This window comes from Giraffa tippelskirchi, chromosome 1 (genome assembly GCF_054371585.1).
Source record: "Giraffa tippelskirchi isolate mGirTip1 chromosome 1, T2T-mGirTip1v1.2.pri, whole genome shotgun sequence".
Classification (NCBI taxonomy): Eukaryota; Metazoa; Chordata; class Mammalia; order Artiodactyla; family Giraffidae; genus Giraffa; species Giraffa tippelskirchi.
The window spans coordinates 94,066,002-94,084,855 of NC_137275.1; the positions used below are offsets into that span (position 1 = coordinate 94,066,002).

Below are 18,854 nucleotides of genomic sequence, written 5' to 3' on the forward strand. Positions count from 1 at the left end.
TTTGAAAGAAATCTATAAGCTAATCTTAATTATTAATATACATCCAATGATCCTAAATAAAATGTTAGCAAACCATACTCCATAAAACACACTGTAGTAAAAGAATAACATATCATGACCAAATGTGGACCATTTCAGAAATACGGGGGTGTTCAACATTAGGATATCTATTAGTGTTGTTGTTCAGTCACTATGTCAGGTCAGATTCTTTGAACCCCATGAACTGCAGCACGCCAGGATTCCCTATCCTTCAATATCTCCTGGAGTTTGCTCAAACTCATGTCCATTGAGTCAGTGATGCCATCCAACCATTTAATCTTCTGTTGTCCCAATTTTTCCTCCTGCCTTCAATCTTTCCCAGCCCCAGGGTCTTTTCCAATGAGTTGGCTTTTCGATTCAGGTGGCCAAATGATTGGAGCCTCAGCTTCAGCATCAGTCCTTCCAATGAATATTTAGGACTGATTTCCTTTAGGATTGACTGGTTTGATATCCTTGTAGTTCACAGGACTCTCAAGAGTCTTCTCCAGCACAATTCAAAAGCATAAACTCTTGGCGCTCAGCCTTCTTTATGGTCCAACTCTCACATCCATACACGACTACTGGAAAAACCATAGGTTTGACTATTTGGGCCATTGTCAGCAAAATGATGTCTCTGCCTTTTTAATATGCTGTCTAGGTTTGTCATAGCTTTTATTCCAAGGAGCATGTGTTTTTTAATTTCATGGCTGCGGTCACTATCTGCAGTGATTTTGGAGAGCAAGGAAATAAAATCTGCCACTGTTTCCATTTTTTCCACATCTATTTGCCATGAAGTGATGGGCTCGAATACCATGATCTTCATTTTTTGAATGTTGAGTTTTAAGCCAGTTTTTTCACTCTCTTTCACCTTCATCAAGAGGCTCTTTAGTTTATCTTTGCTTTCTGCCATTAGGATGGTATTATCTGCATATCTGAGGTTGTTGATATTTCTTCTGAGTGTAATTCTATATACTGAAATCTTTAATTAATTAAAATAATAGATTAAATAAGAGAATCTGTATTATTATACCACAAAATACGGAAAAGGTATATGATATGAGTTTAACACCAATTTTTAATTTTTAAAAAGTAATTTAGAAAAAGAACAAATATCATTAACCTGATAAAATGTAGAAACCAACAGTAAATACTATATACACTAGTGAAACACTGGAGCCAAACTCAAAGTCTGGAATAAAATCAAGGATGCAATATTTCAATATTGTTGTTATAATTAGAGGGAATAAATATGAAAAATTTATAAATGTTGGAGTGGAAGAGACAAAATTGCCACTATTTGTAGTTGAGATTATTGTTTACTCAGATAAAATTAATTGAAAACTATTAGACCTAAAGTTTGTTAAAGCAACTGGATATGGAGTCAAGGTAAGAAAATAAATTTCCTATTTGTCAGCAGTTAACAAAGAGAAAATGCAGTAAATAGCTCACAATGGCTGACATACTCTATAGTTTGTATCTCTTACCTCCTAACATCTCAGTGAAAACAAATATAAAAATAATTCCACTGCACTAAAAAATGAAGAGGGAATCCATCCAGCGGACACAGTGAGGATTTACTAGAAGACATACAATAGAGGGGAAGAGATTAACTGCAAACTGATGTAGCTCCAAAATCACTGCAGATGGTGATTGTAGCCATGAAATTAAAAGACGCTTACTCCTTGGAAGGAAAGTTATGACCAACCTAGATAGCATATTAAAAAGCAGAGACATTACTTTGCCAACAAAGGTCCGTCTAGTCAAGGCTATGGTTTTTCCAGTGGTCATGTATGGATGTGAGAGTTGGACTGTGAAGAAAGCTGAGCGCCGAAGAATTGATGCTTTTGAACTGTGGTGTTGGAGAAGACTCTTGAGAGTCCCTTGGACTGCAAGGAGATCCAACCAGTCCATCCTAAAGGAGATCAGTCCTGGGTGTTCATTGGAAGGACTGATGCTGAAGCTGAAACTCCAATACTTTGGCCACCTGATGCAAAGAGTTGACTCATCTGAAAAGACCCTGATGCTGGGAAAGATTGAGGGCAGGAGGAGAAGGGGAAGACAGTATGAGATGGCTGGATGGCATCACCGACTCAATGGACATGAGTTTGGGTAAGCTCGGGGAGTTGGTGATGGATAGGGAGGCCTGGCGTGCTGCAGTCCATGGGGTCACAAAGAGTTGGACACAACTGAGTGACTGAACTGAACTGAACTGATGCAGGTGACAACTGTATCCAGAATAAGGGAGACCATAAAGGAAAGACGGTGGAATCTGAGAGAAGTGATAGATAGGTGATTAATTAAATAAAGAGCAAAACAGTTGAGCCAGTACCCCATTCTTCAGAAACTCACCTCAGCATTTTCTCCACGATAAAGCCTACAAAGATTCTCTGTGGTGCATGTTCTAACCAAGTGCCTCTGGAGTGAGCACTGGGGCGGGAGAAGCAGAGAACCGTAGAACACAAAACTTCCTGGCGTTCAGGGAATCTCTGCACTTAAAAAAGTAAGCTATAGGCAAGTTCCTGAGGCCTCACATCCTACTCCACTTTCTCCTACACAATCATCCACACAGTCCTCTGTAGTCAGAATCAACACAGCCAGTATGTATAGCACAATAAAAAGAAAAAGAAAGACCAGTCTCATTTATCACTATAGCTGTAAAAATTCTAAACAAAATACCAACAGATACAAAATCTTAAATAGGATTCAGCTGTCTGTTAATAATAACATTAACACTTACTTGACAACTTTTTCTGCACACACATAAATATGTATATAGGCTCAAGTAAATAAAATATTTATGTTAAATGTCTTAATTTCAGGGTAGGAGAATTTCACGTTTAAATTGGACATAGTTCAACCATTTTTTTTTCCTTTCTAAAAATATGTACCTCCTGTCTCTGTCCAATGATAAGACACAGAAGTCATGATAATTCAGAAGCAATGACCACCCCTTAGTGCCAGATTGTGTTCTTTGGGCTTCTTAAAAAAAAAGGCTGAGGCAGGAAAAGTGTATGTCAGACAGAGCCATCCAGTGTCAGAGAGAGAAGAAGCCGTCAGAAGCTAGTGAGTGGTATTAAGACATAGGACCAAACTTGAAAGTGCTCTCACGTGCCAAATGTGAAACAACTTATGCATTAAATAACTTTTACATACATGTACGCCTATAAAAAGATTAATATTTATTAAAGCCAATTTGCACTCTACTAAATCAAATAATTGAAGTTTCCTCACCTACTCAGTTTGCATGAGAATTGATATCCTATTTTTAAATAACTATAAATCAAGTATTAAACTTAAAAATTATGAATAACTATTGTACAACGATAACATATAATATTATACAGTAACTCTAATTTGATAAAAATGAAAAAAAAAAGAATTGAGATCCTTTGTGAGGAGGAGGAAACAACACAGAGTAGGCCAATAAGTTTTAGTCTTGGACAAAAATAAGCAGAGTCATAGAAAAATACCATTCTTTAAACAGCACTGAGTTGCACAATGTGAACCGTGTTAACTATGCACTTCAAAATGATTAATGTGGTACAGTTTATGTTATGCATATTTTACCATAGTTGGAAAAAAGAGCATTGATAGTCATTATTGGATTTTTATGTCTACATGTCTATAAGCTGCTGATCATGTTAATGTACTGGGATGGAGACTTGTGCTGTGTGCTCAGTTGCTCAGTTGTGTCCAACTCTTTGTGACCCAATGGAGCATGGCCTGCCAGGCTCCTCTGTCCATGGGATTTCCCAGACCAGACAAGAATACTGGAGTGGGTTGCCATTTCCTTCTCTAGGGGATCTTCCCAACCCAGGGGTCAAACCCGCATCTCTTGGGTCTCCTGCATTGGCAGGCAGATTCTTCATCACTGTGTCACCTGGGTATATAAAATTTTTATGCAGGGTTTTCTGAGACATAAAAATTAATTCAATGGTTCTTTCAGGGTAAATGGATAGAAAAAGGCTGATCTAATGGATGGGAAATGGAGCTCTTCCAAGAAGGAGGTGATTGCCACTGGCAGAGAAAGAGAAGCAAGGCAATTATGCTGGTCTGATGGGGCAGAAAAATGGTGTAGAGCACTGGAGGGAAATAAAATTAATTATACAGAAGGCCTAGTCAATGGAGAAATTTTACTTTAGACTTGTTACTAAAGGAAATGGGAAACTGTTTAGGGTCATGAAGATGGCTATGGTATGAGGAAACTTTTATTAAGTTCAGTATGTCATCACATGCATTACAGATGGAAGGAAGAAAAGGGTGGAGGCATTTACTTCAAGACAACAAAGATGCTCAGAATGTGAGGATGTTGTAGTTCACTGCAATTATTTCTCAACTTTTGAGTTGTTGTAGATTATATTCAGTGATTTAGGATAGACGAGAGTGTGGTAGCGGCAACAGGAGGCCTGTATCGACAGTATGAATCTACTTTAGATGGAATGACTAGAAATACATAGCTTTGAATAAAGAGACTGCAACCAAGGTTGGGTGGGGATGATGACAGGAGAGTGCTCAGATGTTGGAGTCCAAAGATTCAGAAACCAAGAGTATGATGCTACCATGAAGACAAACAGAGAATTGGAATGATGAATAACTTGAAAAGAGGAAGGAGGGAGTCTGAGGGTGGTGAATCAGCAAAGGATTGATGGGGTGTGAGAATCCATGGTTACACTTTGTCCCTCTAACTAGCTGGGGAAGTTTCTTTCCTTCTGTCAGTTTCTTACATGTAAAATAAAGGGGTATCATGTAATCTTGAAGGTTCCATTGAAGTTCAATGGTTTCAACACACTGAGTTGGAGATAACAGACACCAAGACTCTTGAGAGTCCCTTGGACTGCAAGGAGATCCAACCAGTCAATCCTAAAGGAAATCTGTCCTGAATATTCATTGGAAGTACTGATGCTGAAGCTGAAACTCCAATACGTGGCCACCTGATTTGAAGAACTGACTCCTTGAAAAAGACCCTGATGCTGGGAAAGATTGAAGGCAGGAGGAGAAGGGGCCACAGAGGAGATGGATGAGATGGTTGAATGGCATCTCATGAGTTTGAGCAAGCTCCAGGAGTTGGTGATGGACAGGGAAGCCTCGCGTGCTGCAGTCCATGGGGTTGCAAAGAGTCAGACAGGACTGAGCAACTGAACTCAACTGAACTGGAGATAAAACACTGAATGTAAACAGAGCAAAACAGAGCAGGGCTGTTATGAATAATTCTGCCTCTGTATGATGTATAGAATTTAAAGCACATTTATCAAATCTGAATAAAAATGTATTTAGAAGAAATTTCTTATATTGCTAGGTGCTTTCTCAGGAAGCTTGTACTTTAGTGTAGGTGACATATTGTGATTCCTAAAATACCGGTAGTTAAAGTCTATGAAGTTCTTCCAATATGTAAATAACCCCCTAAAAAAGATACCAATCCCTACCTTCTTTCAAAAAGGTGGGTGACTGTGCTACACATCAAGGCAAGGCCTCAGAAGATCCTAGTGAAAAAAGATAATTCAAATTTAGCAAATGGAGGGTCGCTAGCCTTCTTTGGGAGATAAGACAAACTATCTGGCACAAAACATAAAAATATGGTCTAGCTTTATTTCAGACAACAATTTCTTTAATAGCACACACACATACACACACACTTTTCCCCCCTTGCTTTAGTGAAACCAAATTGCCAACATCCGTTGTATCATCAAAAAAGCAAGACAGTGCCAGAAAAACATTTATTTCTGCTTTATTGATGATGCTAAAGCCTTTGCGCGGATGACTGCTGAAACTCCAATACTTTGGCCACCTGATGCAAAGAACTGACTCATCTGAAAAGACCCTGCTGCTGGGAAAGATTGAGGGCAGGAGGAGAAGGGGACGACAGAGAATGAGATGGTTGGTTGGCATCACCGATTCAATGGACATGAGTTTGAGTAAACTCCGGGAGTTGGTGATGGATAGGGAGGCCTGGCGTGCTGCAGTCCATGAAGTCGCAGAGTCGGACACGACTGAGCAAATGAACTGAACTGAACTTAGTGAAACCATAGGACAAAACGATGGGCACAGTACTGCCCACAATCGTGCGTACTTCAAAGGATTCGGAAGAAACAAACGACTCGAAAGAACTCAGACAAGCCCTTTCATTGGGTTCCGATGCGGAGAGCTACACCTTCCAGCAGAGCGCGGCTCAAATCTCCTCAATAGACAACTGGCGGAGCCGCAACCAACTGTGGAGCAAGAGGACCGCAGCGCAGTCTAACAGTACAGCATTCGCCTCCACCCAGCTCCCAACTGGAACTTGCCGTGCCGCGGGGTAGACAACTGGCGGAGCCGCAACCAACTGTGGAGCAAGAGGACCGCAGCGCAGTCTAACAGTACAGCATTCGCCTCCACCCAGCTCCCAACTGGAACTTGCCGTGCCGCGGGGAGAGGGGCGGGCCCTGACGCCAGTCATTGCCAAGGGCAACGCCGCAGAGCGGAACTTCCTGCAACGTCATGCTTCAAATGACGCCGATATTGTACGTCACTTCCTGTGTTCGCTGTAGGGAAGGAAAGCTGATTGTCGTAAAGTAATATTGAGATATTACTGATACTCTTCCAGCACTGAAGGCTCTTTCGGACAGGCGACAGCGTACCTGCTTTAGCAGGTGCCTGGCTTTTTTCTAAACCAGTTATTCGAGTTTCTAGGTGATTCCCTCCCCACTTCAGTTTTGTCCCGGTACGGTGGCCGAAGAGGCTCGTGTGGGGCGGAAGTACCGGGTGGGTGGGTGTGAGCACCCGGGCCTGAGGTGCACGTGGCGCCGGTGAGTAGCGGGAGGAGGCCAGGCGGTCTGAGAATGTTGAACGTGGAACTCAGCGGAGGGAGGGAGGGAATGCGGCTGAGGCCCTTCCTTCCTGCCGGGGGGAGGAGGTATTCACCCGGGGCGACGGGGCTCGTGAGTGGTCGGTCGGCGCTCACAGGGCTGTCGGCAGGTCACACTCACTTTTCGGGCGAGTCGCTGGCCCTCTGGCCGTGGTTGAGGTGGCAAGGTTGCTGTTATCATTGCTTTCCTCGTTTACGGTTTCTGATTGAGGCCCAGAGGCGTTAGGTGGTGTACCCAGACGCCCCAGTGACTGAAAGGCACGCACTGTTTTTCTCACCAGGTAGGAGCGAGTATGTCTTTTCGAGGCGGAGGTCGCGGAGGATTTAATCGAGGTGGCGGCTTCGGTCGCGGCGGCGGCGGCGGCAGCAACAACCACTTCCGAGGTGGAGGCGGCGGTAATTTCAGAGGCGGCGGCGGCAGAGGAGGATTCGGACGAGGGGGCGGCCGCGGAGGCTTTAACAAAGGCCAAGACCAAGGACCTCCAGAGCAAGTAGTTTGTATGTAGGCTTCAGAGCTTGGCCTACTTGGGCAGGGAGGGTGGAATGGAGTCGGGGGCGGAGGTTGTAGGTCTGTGTTAATAGTAAGTTTGACTAAGAGTCTGATGCTGAAAGGTAGATGCAGCAGCTGTCTTTCTCGGGGTTGGTCCTTAGTTGTGGAGTCAAGCCTACGGAGAGGCGGTAAACTGACTTCTAATCGTGCTGTAGAAGGTAAGAAAGCTGAAGGACATCTAAAAATGCGTTATGGAAATAGAACTAGAGTTTGGGCTGAAAAGGAGACATAAATAGGTATTTTGTGTCCTTACCCTTACTGTTTCCATTTTACAGATAAGAAAATTGATTCAGAGTTAAGTTTCTTTGCTAGGGTCATAGTGATGAGTGATCAGTAAGGGATATATTTGAAATACAAAGCCAATTTCCTGACTCTTAATTGCCACTCTTAAGTAAGTCAAGTGACTTAAAAAAAAAAAAACAACACAACTTGCTCAGAAGGGAAACTGCAGAGGGGGGTAAAAAAAATAAAAAAGACCCAACTAGAGCAGTTTTGGGGTAATTATCAAAGAGGTAGGGTGGAAGTTTTAGAAAGTGAGGCAGAAATTTGACAGTAGAAGCCAGTAGAAGCCGGCATTAAAGAGGAGACAGGATAAATAGCGTCTAATATACGAAGAGAAAGTTGGATCAGTATGCAAAATGGTGTAAAGAGGGCAGTGGCTAGAGTCAAAGGTCCTGTCCCCATAACGGTCCACGCATGACACACTGAGAGCGTTGCGAAGGTGAAGAAAAAAGGAAGGGTTAGATGGGAGAGATATTTCAGTGGAAACAAACTTAGAACTTGACTAATACTAGAAATAAAAGATCCTCGATTTTGAGCTTGGGTGATGGGAATTGAGAGTTGGTTTTAGAGGAATATGGTGAGTATTTTAGTTTGGGGTGGATGTAAGTTAGATACAAAGATACAAAGTTAGATACAAAATATGAAATTCCAGACTTTCTTGGTAAGGATCGAAGAGTCAGTGAAAAGGTGGTAGTGGGAAGTTTTAAAAGAGGAAGGGGGGAAAAAAGGCAGGAGAACAACAGACTGTCTTAGAGTTATGGATGGGGAGAAGGAAGAAGAGACAATAGAATGAAACATAGTATTTAATCAAATAATGATAGTAACTATAATAGAATAACTTACAGGTTGAGTGGTCTTAATATGCCAGGCACTTGCTAAGCATTTGACACTTATTGTTGTACTTAATCCTCACACTACTAGGTGTTAGGCGAGGGTTTTGCTAGCCCTACATGAAAGATGAAGACGCTGAAGAATAGAGAAGGTGAGACCCTTACTGCAGGTCACGTAGCTAGTAGTTTGTGGAGTTGGTACTAAGCCAGGAAAGCTTTTTTGCCTTAAGACAGATATGGCGAAATCCTAGGCGGCCAAGAGGAACGCATCTAGAAGAGGTTGGTCAATATCATTTGAAACTGTTTTATATTTTAATAATTTTATGTCCTATTTCAGTATTAGGAGAGTTCCTGCACCCTTGTGAAGATGACATAGTGTGTAAATGTACCACAGATGAAAATAAAGTACCTTATTTTAATGCTCCAGTTTATTTAGAAAACAAAGAACAAATTGGAAAAGTGGATGAAATATTTGGACAGCTTAGAGATTTTGTATCCTTTTTAATTGGAAAATGTAGCAGTCCTGTTGAAAGGTCATGATTTTTTTTTTTCTGGAGTTAAGTATTGATTAAACTGAATTTGGTGCTTCATTGAAGTGGATGCAGTATTGCTAAGAATGGACCATAAAGGAAAATCAAGACAGGGGAATATATTTCCACATAAATTGAAAAGATAGGCCTCTTAAGTGTGCCTTCCTTTTTGGACGGTTTTAGAAATGATTGTCACTTGGATCAGTGCCACTTGAGTTACTTTGCTTTCAATATGATGATGCTCCTGCAATAGTATGGTGGAACTGGAAGTTTTATTATTATTATTATTTTTAATTAGTTTATTTATCTTTTTTAACTTTACAGTATTGTATTTGTTTTGCCATACATTGACATGAATCCACCAGGAACTGGAAGTTTTAAAACAAAAATTCACTTCTGTTTGGAAACTCATTTCTTACTTTTCGTGAATATTTCTGTATATTAAAATGTCTTTTTATTTTAAAAATGACACGTGAATTCAGAAGATTATCTTTCATTGTATTTGCTTCTTCCTTAATAAAATTAATAGTATTTTTCAGTTAAATTATCAGAGAACATGAAAGCATCTTCCTTTAAAAAGCTACAGAAGGTGAGTCAAGCTGACACCTAGATCCTTGGTTTTATAAATGAATGACCTACCTTAGGACAGTTTTACTTAAAGGCACTTGAGACTTCCTCAGTGTATCACTAGTGAAGTTATAGGGTTGGGATTTGACCCAGGCAGTTTTGAGTCTAGTGTGTCTGTTCTTAATGATTATATTACCCCCTAGCTCATCACACTAATTGTTTCTATTATACTTGCAGTTTTATATAGACCCATATAAGCTGCTGCCGTTGCAGAGGTTTCTACCTCGACCTCCTGGTGAAAAGGGACCTCCAAGAGGTGGTGGCAGGGGAGGTCAAGGAGGAGGAAGAGGCAGAGGTGGCAGAGGTGGTAGAGGTGGTAAGTTCCCCATGGAGGAAAATTTCTGAGATTTCAAAGTCATAGCCTACTTAAAGAGTACAATTTAATTTTGAATATAAGCCAACCTCCCTTATGGTTATTTATTTCTTTTAGTAAGGCTCTTTTCAAATCTTGGAAGATTACCATAGTAATAATGCTTAGTTTCTCCAACATATACAGTTATTTTAATTGAATTTTAATTTTTTAATTAATATTTAGCAAAACTTCGTGAAGGAGGGTGATAGCTTTATTTTATGGATGAGCAAATGGGAGCTTGGAAATGTTAATTTGTCCTAATCAAACAATTGGCGGCTCAGAAATAAAACCAATATCTTCTGATGTCAGGTTGAAGACCATTACCAATAAATTCATTGCTTTGATTTCAGTATGTTGATATTATGTATTTCCCCACAGCTTTGGTACATTTATTGTGTAGGCAGCCAGGTGATAAGCAAGGTTGGGGATGAGCTGGGATGCAGCATCTGGGAATGATGTGCTAGGTGGGTGACAGGATGATGGGCAGAGCCAAAGTGGTAAGGAAGAGGAGCTGCCAAGTGGGTTACTGTATCAGAAAAGAGAATTCTGTTTTCATTTTTGCCTCTCAATTTAACGAACGTTTCACTCTGTAAATGTGCCTTTTTGGGGTCCAGATAACTTGGAGATAATCTCTTAAGAGATATGTACATATTTATTTCTTTGGAAGTATCCCTTTGAGAATTTGAATGGAGATCCCCTAATTCCCATTCTATATTCAGTCTTATATATAATAGTTTTAAAAATTCACAACTCGGTTTTCTTAAAATCTTAATCTTTTTCTATTAGTATTTTGGACATATGTGTTTGTTTCCTTATAATTTCTCTTTTTCTGTTTCATCATTCTTTACAAAGCTATCCCCCAAAATAAGTGAAAGTAGGGACCGCAGTAGGAAGCCAAATGTGTTGGATAATAGAAAAAATAATTTAAAATTTTTAAATTTCAAAGCTTGTCAGCATGTGAACATCAGTGTGTCTGTTTCCAGCTCAGTTAACCTTAAATGTTGTATCCATGGTATTTCCCAGGTGGCACTAGTGGTAAAGAATCCACCTGCCAGTACAGGAGACATAAGAGACATGGGTTCGATCCCTGGGTTGGGAAGATGCCTTGGAGGAGGGCATGCCAACCCATTCCAGTATTCTTGCCTGGAGAATCCAATAGACAGAGGGGCCTGGTGGGCTAGAGTCCATTGGGTCACAAAGAGTCGGACATGACTGACGCGGCTTAGCAGGCATGGTAGTACTCCCAGAACCAAACCACCCATGTCTGCTACTTTTTGTTCTTAGGATTAAGAAGACTTAGCGCAGTTTAAAAAGTGTATACCATAAGCAAAAGTTGAGGAACTCATACCTTTAACATTAGGGCTAAATTGAACTTTAAATTAACAAGCTTTTCTAATGTATTAAAACAAAACTTGTTTAAAAAGTTGTAACCTAGGATTTTAGCTTTCTGCTGGATTGACAAACTGCTACTGTTTCTCCATTTTTATCTTTTAAAAAATTCTGCGAGATCAAATATGTGAATATATGTTATGTTGGTGCAGAAATAATTGCAGTTTTGCATTGTTGAACTTTGCCTTTTGATACTAGAATACATTCTTAAATAAATATGATTATAGTATACCTCATTTTAATGCACATTTCTTTATATTTTTTGCTAATGACATTAGCAATAAAAATACGAAGATCATGGCGTCTGGTCCTATCACTTCATGACAGGTGGGGAAAATGTGGAAACAATGTCAGATTTCATTTTCTTGGGCTCCAAAATCACTGCAGATGGTGACTGCAGCCACGAAATTAAAAGACGCTTGCTCCTTGGAAGGAAAGCTGTAATAAACCTAGACAGTGTTTTAAAAAGCAGAGACGTTACTTTGCCGACAAAAGTCCATCTAGTCAAAGCTATGGTTTTTCCAGTAGTCATGTATGAACGTAAGAGTTGGACCATAAAGAAAGCTGAGTGTCAAAGAACTGGTGCTTTCAAATTGCGGAGCTGGAGAAGACTCGTGAGAGTCCTTTGAACTACAAGGAGATCAAATCAGTCAGTTCTAAAGGAAATCAGTCCTGAATATTGATTGGAAGGACTGGTGCTGAAGTTGAAGCTCCAATATTTTGGCCCCCTGATGTGAAGAGCTGACTCATTGGAAAAGACCCTGATGCTGGGAAAGATTGAAGGCAACAGGAGAAGGGGCCACAGAAGATGAAATGGTTGGATGGCATCACTGACTCAATGCACATGTTTGAGCAAACTCTGGGAGATAGTGAAGGACAGGGAAGCCTGGCGTCCTGCATGCAGTTCATGGGGTCACAAAGAGTCAGACACGATGTAGTGATTGAACAATGACCTATTACTTGCTCTTTATTTTATATGTATTTTAGACTATGGAAATGATGTTAGACAAAAAGCAAAATTGAGCAGTTTTCTTATTCAAGTTCAAAATGGATCATAAAGCAGTGGAGATAACTTGCAACATCAAGAACTCATTTGGCCCAGGAAATGCTAACGAATGTACAGTGCAGTCGTGGTTCAAGAAGTTTTGCAAAGGAAACGAGAGCCTTGAAGATGAGGAGTGCAGAGGCTGGCCACCAGAAAGTGACTCCGAGCTGTTGAGAACCACATTAAAGCTGATCCTCTTAAAACTACACAAGAAGTTGCCTAAGAACTTAGCATTGACCATTCTGTGGTTGTTTGACATTTGAAGCAAATTGGAAAGGTGAAAAAGCTTGGCAAGAGGGTGCCTCATGAGCTGACTGCAGTTAAAAAAAAATCATTGCAGTGTGTCATCCTCTCTTATTCTGTGTAACAACAACGAGCCATTTCTGGATTGAATTGTGACGTGCAACAAAAAGTGGATTTTATATGATGCCAGTGATGACCAGCTCAGTGGTTGGACTGAGAAGAGGCTCTAAAATACTTCCCTTAGCCAAACTTGCACCAAAAAAAGGGTGGTGGTCACCGTTTGGTGGTCTGTTGCCAGTCTTCTGATCCACTACAGCTTTCTGAATCCCAGTGAAACCATTACATCTGAGAAGTATCCTCAGCAAATTGAGGAGATGCACCGAAAACTGCAATGCCTGCAGCCAGATCAATAGAATGGGCCCTGTTCTTTTCTGTGACAACACTTGACCTAATGTTGAACAGCCAACGCTTCGAAACTTGAACAAATTGGGCTGTGAAGTTTTGCCTCATTTGCTGAATTCACCTGACCTCTCGCCTTATTCATCTGACCTTTTGGCAAACGACTACAACTTCTTCAAGCATCTTGACTACTTTTTGCAGGGAAGAAGCTTCCACAACCAGCAGGATACAGAAAATGCTCTCCAAGAGTTTGTTAAATCCCATAACATGAGTTTTTAAGTTACAGGAATAAACAAACTTATTTCTTGTTGGCGAAAGTGTGTTGGTTGTCATGGTTACTATTTTGATTAATAAGGAAGTACTTGAGCCTAGTTATAATTTAAAATTCAGGGTCTGGAACTGCAGTGACTTTTGTAACAACCTAATACTATTCTTTATAATTGTAAGAAATATATTGATGTTTATAGGTTTACCAAAATATGATAGGTTACAGTTATTTAATGAATATTTCCTTTATTTTTAGGTGGTTTTAGAGGTGGAAGAGGAGGTGGAGGTTTCAGAGGAGGAAGAGGGGGTGGTGGTTTCAGAGGTGAGTGGGGAAGAAAAAACTTGAAATAACTGAATTTCTAGAAATGGTATTGTCTACTAACTTTTATTTCTTTTTGCCAGCAAGTATGTAGAACACCATGGTATTCCTTTTTTTAGCCTAATATACAGTTTCATTTTATATCACTTTTACCTTTGAATTTTTTCACCTGCTTTTGCTTTACTTTGCCGTATTATTAATTTGAAAAGCAAAAAGGTGGTAATATAAATGATAGTTAAATTTGGTAAAGTATGTTTGTTAAACTTTACCAGAACCAATGGTGATTTTAAAGTTGAGTTTTGGGTAATAGTGTTATTTAAAGTTCCACTTTTCTATATTTTTAATATTTTCATTTTCTCTTAATCAGGAAGAGGACATTGAGTGTAACAGTTGACAGAAACTTCACCAGTTGACTTCTGCATTAACCTCATAATCTACTTCAGTGGATCAGAAACTTGTTTCTTGAGTAAATTTTGAAGAACTGGTCATTTTAGGACAGTGGAGCTAAAATGTCAATGTCATGGAAAAATGAGTGCGGCAGAACAGGCAACTTTGCTTCAAAAGAGTATGAAGAACTGTTTTAACATTTTGTACAATGTTTGGAACTTTGTGGGTGTTTAATAAAGGGACAGCTTTTATTTGGAGCATATTTGAATTTTGTAAATAAAGTGTTTTATTTCTTTAAGTAATTTAGAGCTGTGTTTATTAAACCAGAGTTTAAAGGGACAGCCCAGTAGATTTAAGATAGAAAAAGAGGATGTTTACATATCTAACTGAGCTTTAAAGAAAAACAGGCTAGTAGAGCAGTACTTCACATTATTTATAAATTAACACTCCCTTTAAAATGTTTGCCTTTTGTATATGAGAACATCAGCACCCTTTATGATATTTTTTCCCTTTTGTGTGTTAGGACACAAAGTAAGACAACTTCTCTAATTGTAACTCATAATTGATTAGAAAATTTTACCATTAATTATGAATTTATTAAAGTTGAAACAGCTCTGTTCAGGTTGAGAACTAGAAATACAGGACATTTCTGAAGAAATATTTAACTTTTTCATTCAACATAGCTGGAATGTTGAAAGTTTCACTGAATGTTTTTATTTTCCTTTTTTAAGGGACTCCAGGTTTAAGGTTTTACTGACCATAAATATTTGATTGTTTGCTACATGTTCATATTCTTGGATAGGGACATTACAAATGAAATTGGTTGTGGTCCTCAATGCTGTTATAGTATCAATATCTAACAATGATAGCAAGTTAGAATACTGTGATATAGGATAATTTCCCCTGCCATTGATTCCAACCGTCCCTCCCTCCCCAGCATGGTTCATTCTTAGAAGGAATGAGTTGTTGTGTTATTTCTTCAGTTTTCTAGCATGCTTTACCTAATACTTGGTTAACTCATGAATGTTTATTTGAGTAGCATATAGTATTGCCTAAGTCAGTATTTGGGTTTTCCTTATCCTTTTTGATTAATGAAATTGTAGCAGGATTAATAAATGTGTAAAACATAAGTATATATGATGAACAAATATGTTGAAAATTTTTCACAGAAGCACTTATGCTATTACAACTTCGGAAAGGAATCTGTTTGATTTAGAATCCTTGGGTTGAAACTTTCAGTTAAAGTTAGGGCCAGAGTTTTTACACTTGATCTGTAAAAGACATAGCAAAAAAAAAAAGTGACTATGGTATTGTCACTAAAGTGACTATGGTATTGTCCTAAGGACAAATAATACACAGTTCCTACACTTTTTTTTAACATTAAAAAAGTCTAAAATGGCTGTGTAGAAGTAATGTATAGGTTGTAGACAAACCATTTTTGAGATTTTCTTCACCTTTTACCTTGGGTATATCTATTCTAGTCACTCAGTTCAGTCACTTAGTTCTCTCCAGCTCTTTGCGACCCCACGGACTGCAGCATGCCAGGCTTCCCTGTCCATCACCAGCTCCTGGAGCCTGCTCAAACTCAGGTCCGTAGAGTTGGTGATGCCATCCAACCATCTCATCCTCTGTCTTTCCCTTCCCCTCCCATCTTCGGTCTTTTCCAGCAACAGTGTCTTTTCTAAGGAATCAATTCTTCGTGTCAGGTGGCCAAAGTATTGGAGCTTCAGCATCAGTCCTTCCAATGAATATTCAGGACTGATCTCCTTTAGGATGGACTGGTTGGATCTCCTTGCAGTCCAAGGGACTCTCAAGAGTATTCTCCAACACACAGTTCAAAAGCATCAATTCTTTGATGCTCAACTTTATAGTTCAACTCTCACATCCATACGTGACTACTGGAAAAACCATAGCTTTGATTAGATGGACCTTTGTTGGCAAAGTAATGTCTCTGCTTTTTAATATGCTGTCTAGACTGGTCATAGCTTTTCTTCCAAGGAACAAGCGTCTTTGAATTTCGTGGCTGCAGTCACCATCTGCAGTGATTTTGGAGCCCAAGAAAATAAAGTCTGTTTCCATTGTTTCCCCATCTATTTGCCATGAAGTTATGGGATTGGACGCCATGTTCTTGGTTTTTTGAATGTTAAGTTTTAAGCCAGCTTTTTCACTTCTCTTTAACTGTCATCAGGAGACTCTTCAGGTCCTCTCGCTTTCTCTCATAAGGGTGGCGTCATCTGCATATCCGAGGTTATTGATATTTCTCCTGGCGATCTTAATTCTGTTTTGTGCTTCATCCAGCCTGGCATTTCGCATAATGTACTCTGCATATAAGTTAAATAAGCAAGGTGACAATATACAGCCTTGACGTACTCTTTTCCCAATTTGGAGCCAGTCTATTGTTCCATGTCCGGTCCTAACTGTTGCATCTTGACGTGCATACAGATTTCGCAGGAGGCAGGTAAGGTGGTCTGGTATTCCCATTTCTTGAAGAATTTTCCACAGTTTGTTGTGATCCACACAGTCAAAGGCTTTGGCATAGACAATAAAGCAGAAGTAGATGTTTTTTCTGGAATTTTCTTGCTTTTTCTATGATCCAGTGGATGTTGGCAGTTTGATCTCTGGTTCCTCTGACTTCTAAATCCAGCTTGAACATCTGGAATTTCTCAGTTCATGTGCTGTTGAAGCCTGGCTTGGAGAACTTTGAGCATTTGCCAGCATGCAAAATGAGTGCAATTGTGCAGTATTTTGAACATTTTTTGGGGATTGACCTTTTCCAGTCCTGTGGCCACAGCTGAATTTTCCAAATTTGCTGGCGTATTGAGCAGCACTTTCACAGCATCATCTTATAGGATTTAAAATAGCTCAGCTGGAATTCCATCACCTCCAGTAACCTTGTTTGTAGTCATGTTTCGTAAAGCCCACTTGACTTCACATTCCAGGATGTCTGGCTCTAAGTGAGTGATCACACCATCATGATTATCTGGGTCGTGAAGATCTTTTTTGTATAGTTCTGTGTATTCTTGCCACCTCTTCTTAATATCTTTTGCTTCTGTTAGGTCTATACCATTTCAGTCCTTTATTGTGCCCATCTTTGCATGAAATGTTCCCTTGGTATCTCTAATTTTCTTGAAGAGCTCTCTAGTCTTTCCCATTCTATTGTTTTCCTCTCTTTGCAGTGATCACTTAGGAAGGCTTTCTTATCTCTCCTTGCTATTCTTTGGAACTCTGCATTCAGATGGATATATCTTTTTCTCCTTTGCCTTTCACTTCTCTTCTGTTCTCAGCTATTTGTAAGGCCTCCTCAGACAAGCTTTTTGCATTTCTTTTTCTTGGGAATGATTTTGATCACCGCCTCCTATATAATGTCAGGAACCTCCATCCATAGTTCTTCAGGCACTCTGTCTGTGAGATCTAATCCCTTGAATCTATTTGTCACTTCCACTGTATAATCCTAAGGGATTTGATTTAGGTCATACCTGAATGATCTAGTGGTTTTTCCTACTTTCTTCAATTTAAATCTGAATTTTGCAGTAAGGAGTTCATGATCTGAGCCACAGACAGCTCCTGGTCTTGTTTTTGCTAACTGTATAGAGCTTCTCCATCTTTGGCTGAAGAGAATAATTAGTCTGATTTCTGTATTGACCACTGGGTGCTGATTTCTGTATTGACCACCGGGTGATGTCCATATGTAGAGTTGTCTCTTGTGTTGTTGGAAGAGGGTGTTTGCTATGACCAGTTTGTTAGGCATTAGCCATCTTTAAACTTTTATTTCCACATCCTATTTTTCTTTTTTTTCCTTATAGTAGTTCTTCCTGGGTTTCCTTTGGTATATTAGTTTTTTTTTGTTTTTTTTTGGGGGGGCCTCACTGAATGGCATGTGGGATCTTAGTTCCCTGACCAGGGATTGAATTGAATCTGTGCCCCCTGGACTGCTAGGGAAGTCCCTAAGGCATTTGGTTTTGAATCTAGTTCATATGTTTAGGGAACCTAACATTAATACATTTTGTACTGTGGTATCACTGAGCTCCATTGTAAAAGATACTTTAATAGTTATTGACATATTAAATCTTTTGACATGTTAGCTGAATAACTTTCTGAGTGCTTGCATCATGCTAAAATATACTTGTTGCCATAGCAACGAAAAGGTTTAGTGGAATACAAGCAATATTACCTGGTATCCCTAAGCATATGGGAAGAGTTACGAAAGGAGGACTGATTTTAGGCCAATTAAAGTTTATAAAATCGAAGAATCATGAGCTGTGTCAACTTGACATGCTTATAGTTATATTTCTTAGTATTCTAAACCTCATCACAATATAGTTTTTCTATGTGACTTATGACTTACGAAGGAAGCATAAAAAATTATTTAGAATGTACCTATCACACTCATAATCTATAAAGCTTTTATCAATAGCAGTTAGTCATCTTTGGAATTATTTTTCTTCAGTTTTTATAAATAGAGCTAATTATTTCTTGAAAATTTAAATGGGTGGTACAACTAACTAGACATAATCCTTTACAGAAAAGATAGGAACTATAAACAAAAGCAAAAAACTCAAAATGTTCTGAGTGAATAGTGATTGCAAAAAAAAACAAGAAAGAAAGACTTGAAACCTAATAACCCATGGTTTTTTAAATGGAGAGGTCATTTTAGGATTACGTTCAATGGCTTTAGGGTTGTTTGAAAATATTTTGATATCGGAATACTAATGAGATTCACTTTTCTAGTATACTCTTCACAATATTACTATATGTGTCATAAAAATTTGAATACT

The 18,854-nt window shown here is 39.3% G+C and overlaps 2 protein-coding genes across 29 annotated transcripts in view; one reads left to right on the plus strand and one right to left on the minus strand.

The window, feature by feature from the left end:
* The window catches only part of CFI (complement factor I), a 54,363-nt gene extending 47,899 nt beyond the window's left edge, over positions 1 to 6,464 (minus strand). For 15 of the 17 annotated variants that reach the window (XM_081560176.1, XM_081559882.1, XM_081560268.1 and 12 more), the window contains exons 1-2: positions 6,300 to 6,464; positions 5,442 to 5,498 (exon numbers count right to left, since the gene is read on the minus strand). The gene's annotated coding sequence lies outside the window, so the exon portion shown is untranslated. Of the gene's footprint in view, positions 1 to 2,367; positions 2,592 to 5,441; positions 5,499 to 6,299 lie in introns of those variants that run through there. The other 2 variants (XM_081559342.1, XM_081558806.1) reach the window with 2 other exon arrangements.
* A 65-nt stretch (positions 6,465 to 6,529) lies between these two features.
* On the plus strand, positions 6,530 to 14,381 carry GAR1 (GAR1 ribonucleoprotein). 12 transcript variants are annotated; one of them, XM_081560881.1, is made up of 7 exons: positions 6,530 to 6,800; positions 7,141 to 7,357; positions 8,859 to 9,013; positions 9,581 to 9,640; positions 9,856 to 9,994; positions 13,630 to 13,695; positions 14,060 to 14,381. In XM_081560881.1, the coding sequence occupies exons 2-7, from the start codon at positions 7,153 to 7,155 to the stop codon at positions 14,071 to 14,073; spliced, it is 639 nt and encodes a 212-aa protein (XP_081417007.1). In that variant the 5' UTR covers positions 6,530 to 6,800; positions 7,141 to 7,152; the 3' UTR covers positions 14,074 to 14,381. The 12 variants fall into 12 exon arrangements, with proteins under 12 accessions (XP_081417007.1, XP_081417282.1, XP_081417184.1 ...); XM_081561156.1 differs by having other exon boundaries at positions 6,530 to 6,715; XM_081561058.1 differs by having other exon boundaries at positions 6,530 to 6,684.
* Positions 14,382 to 18,854: the final 4,473 nt, after the last annotated feature.

What these genes read in the sequence shown, in the direction of transcription:
- GAR1 (XM_081560881.1), top strand. Translation starts at nt 7,153, where the DNA reads ATGTCTTTTCGAGGCGGAGGTCGCGGAGGATTTAATCGAGGTGGCGGC. An exon ending in TTGGACAGCTTAGAGATTTT is followed by an intron (nt 9,014 to 9,580) that starts GTATCCTTTTTA and finishes TAAAATTAATAG; the next exon opens with TATTTTTCAGTTAAATTATC. An exon ending in TGGCAGAGGTGGTAGAGGTG is followed by an intron (nt 9,995 to 13,629) that starts GTAAGTTCCCCA and finishes CTTTATTTTTAG; the next exon opens with GTGGTTTTAGAGGTGGAAGA.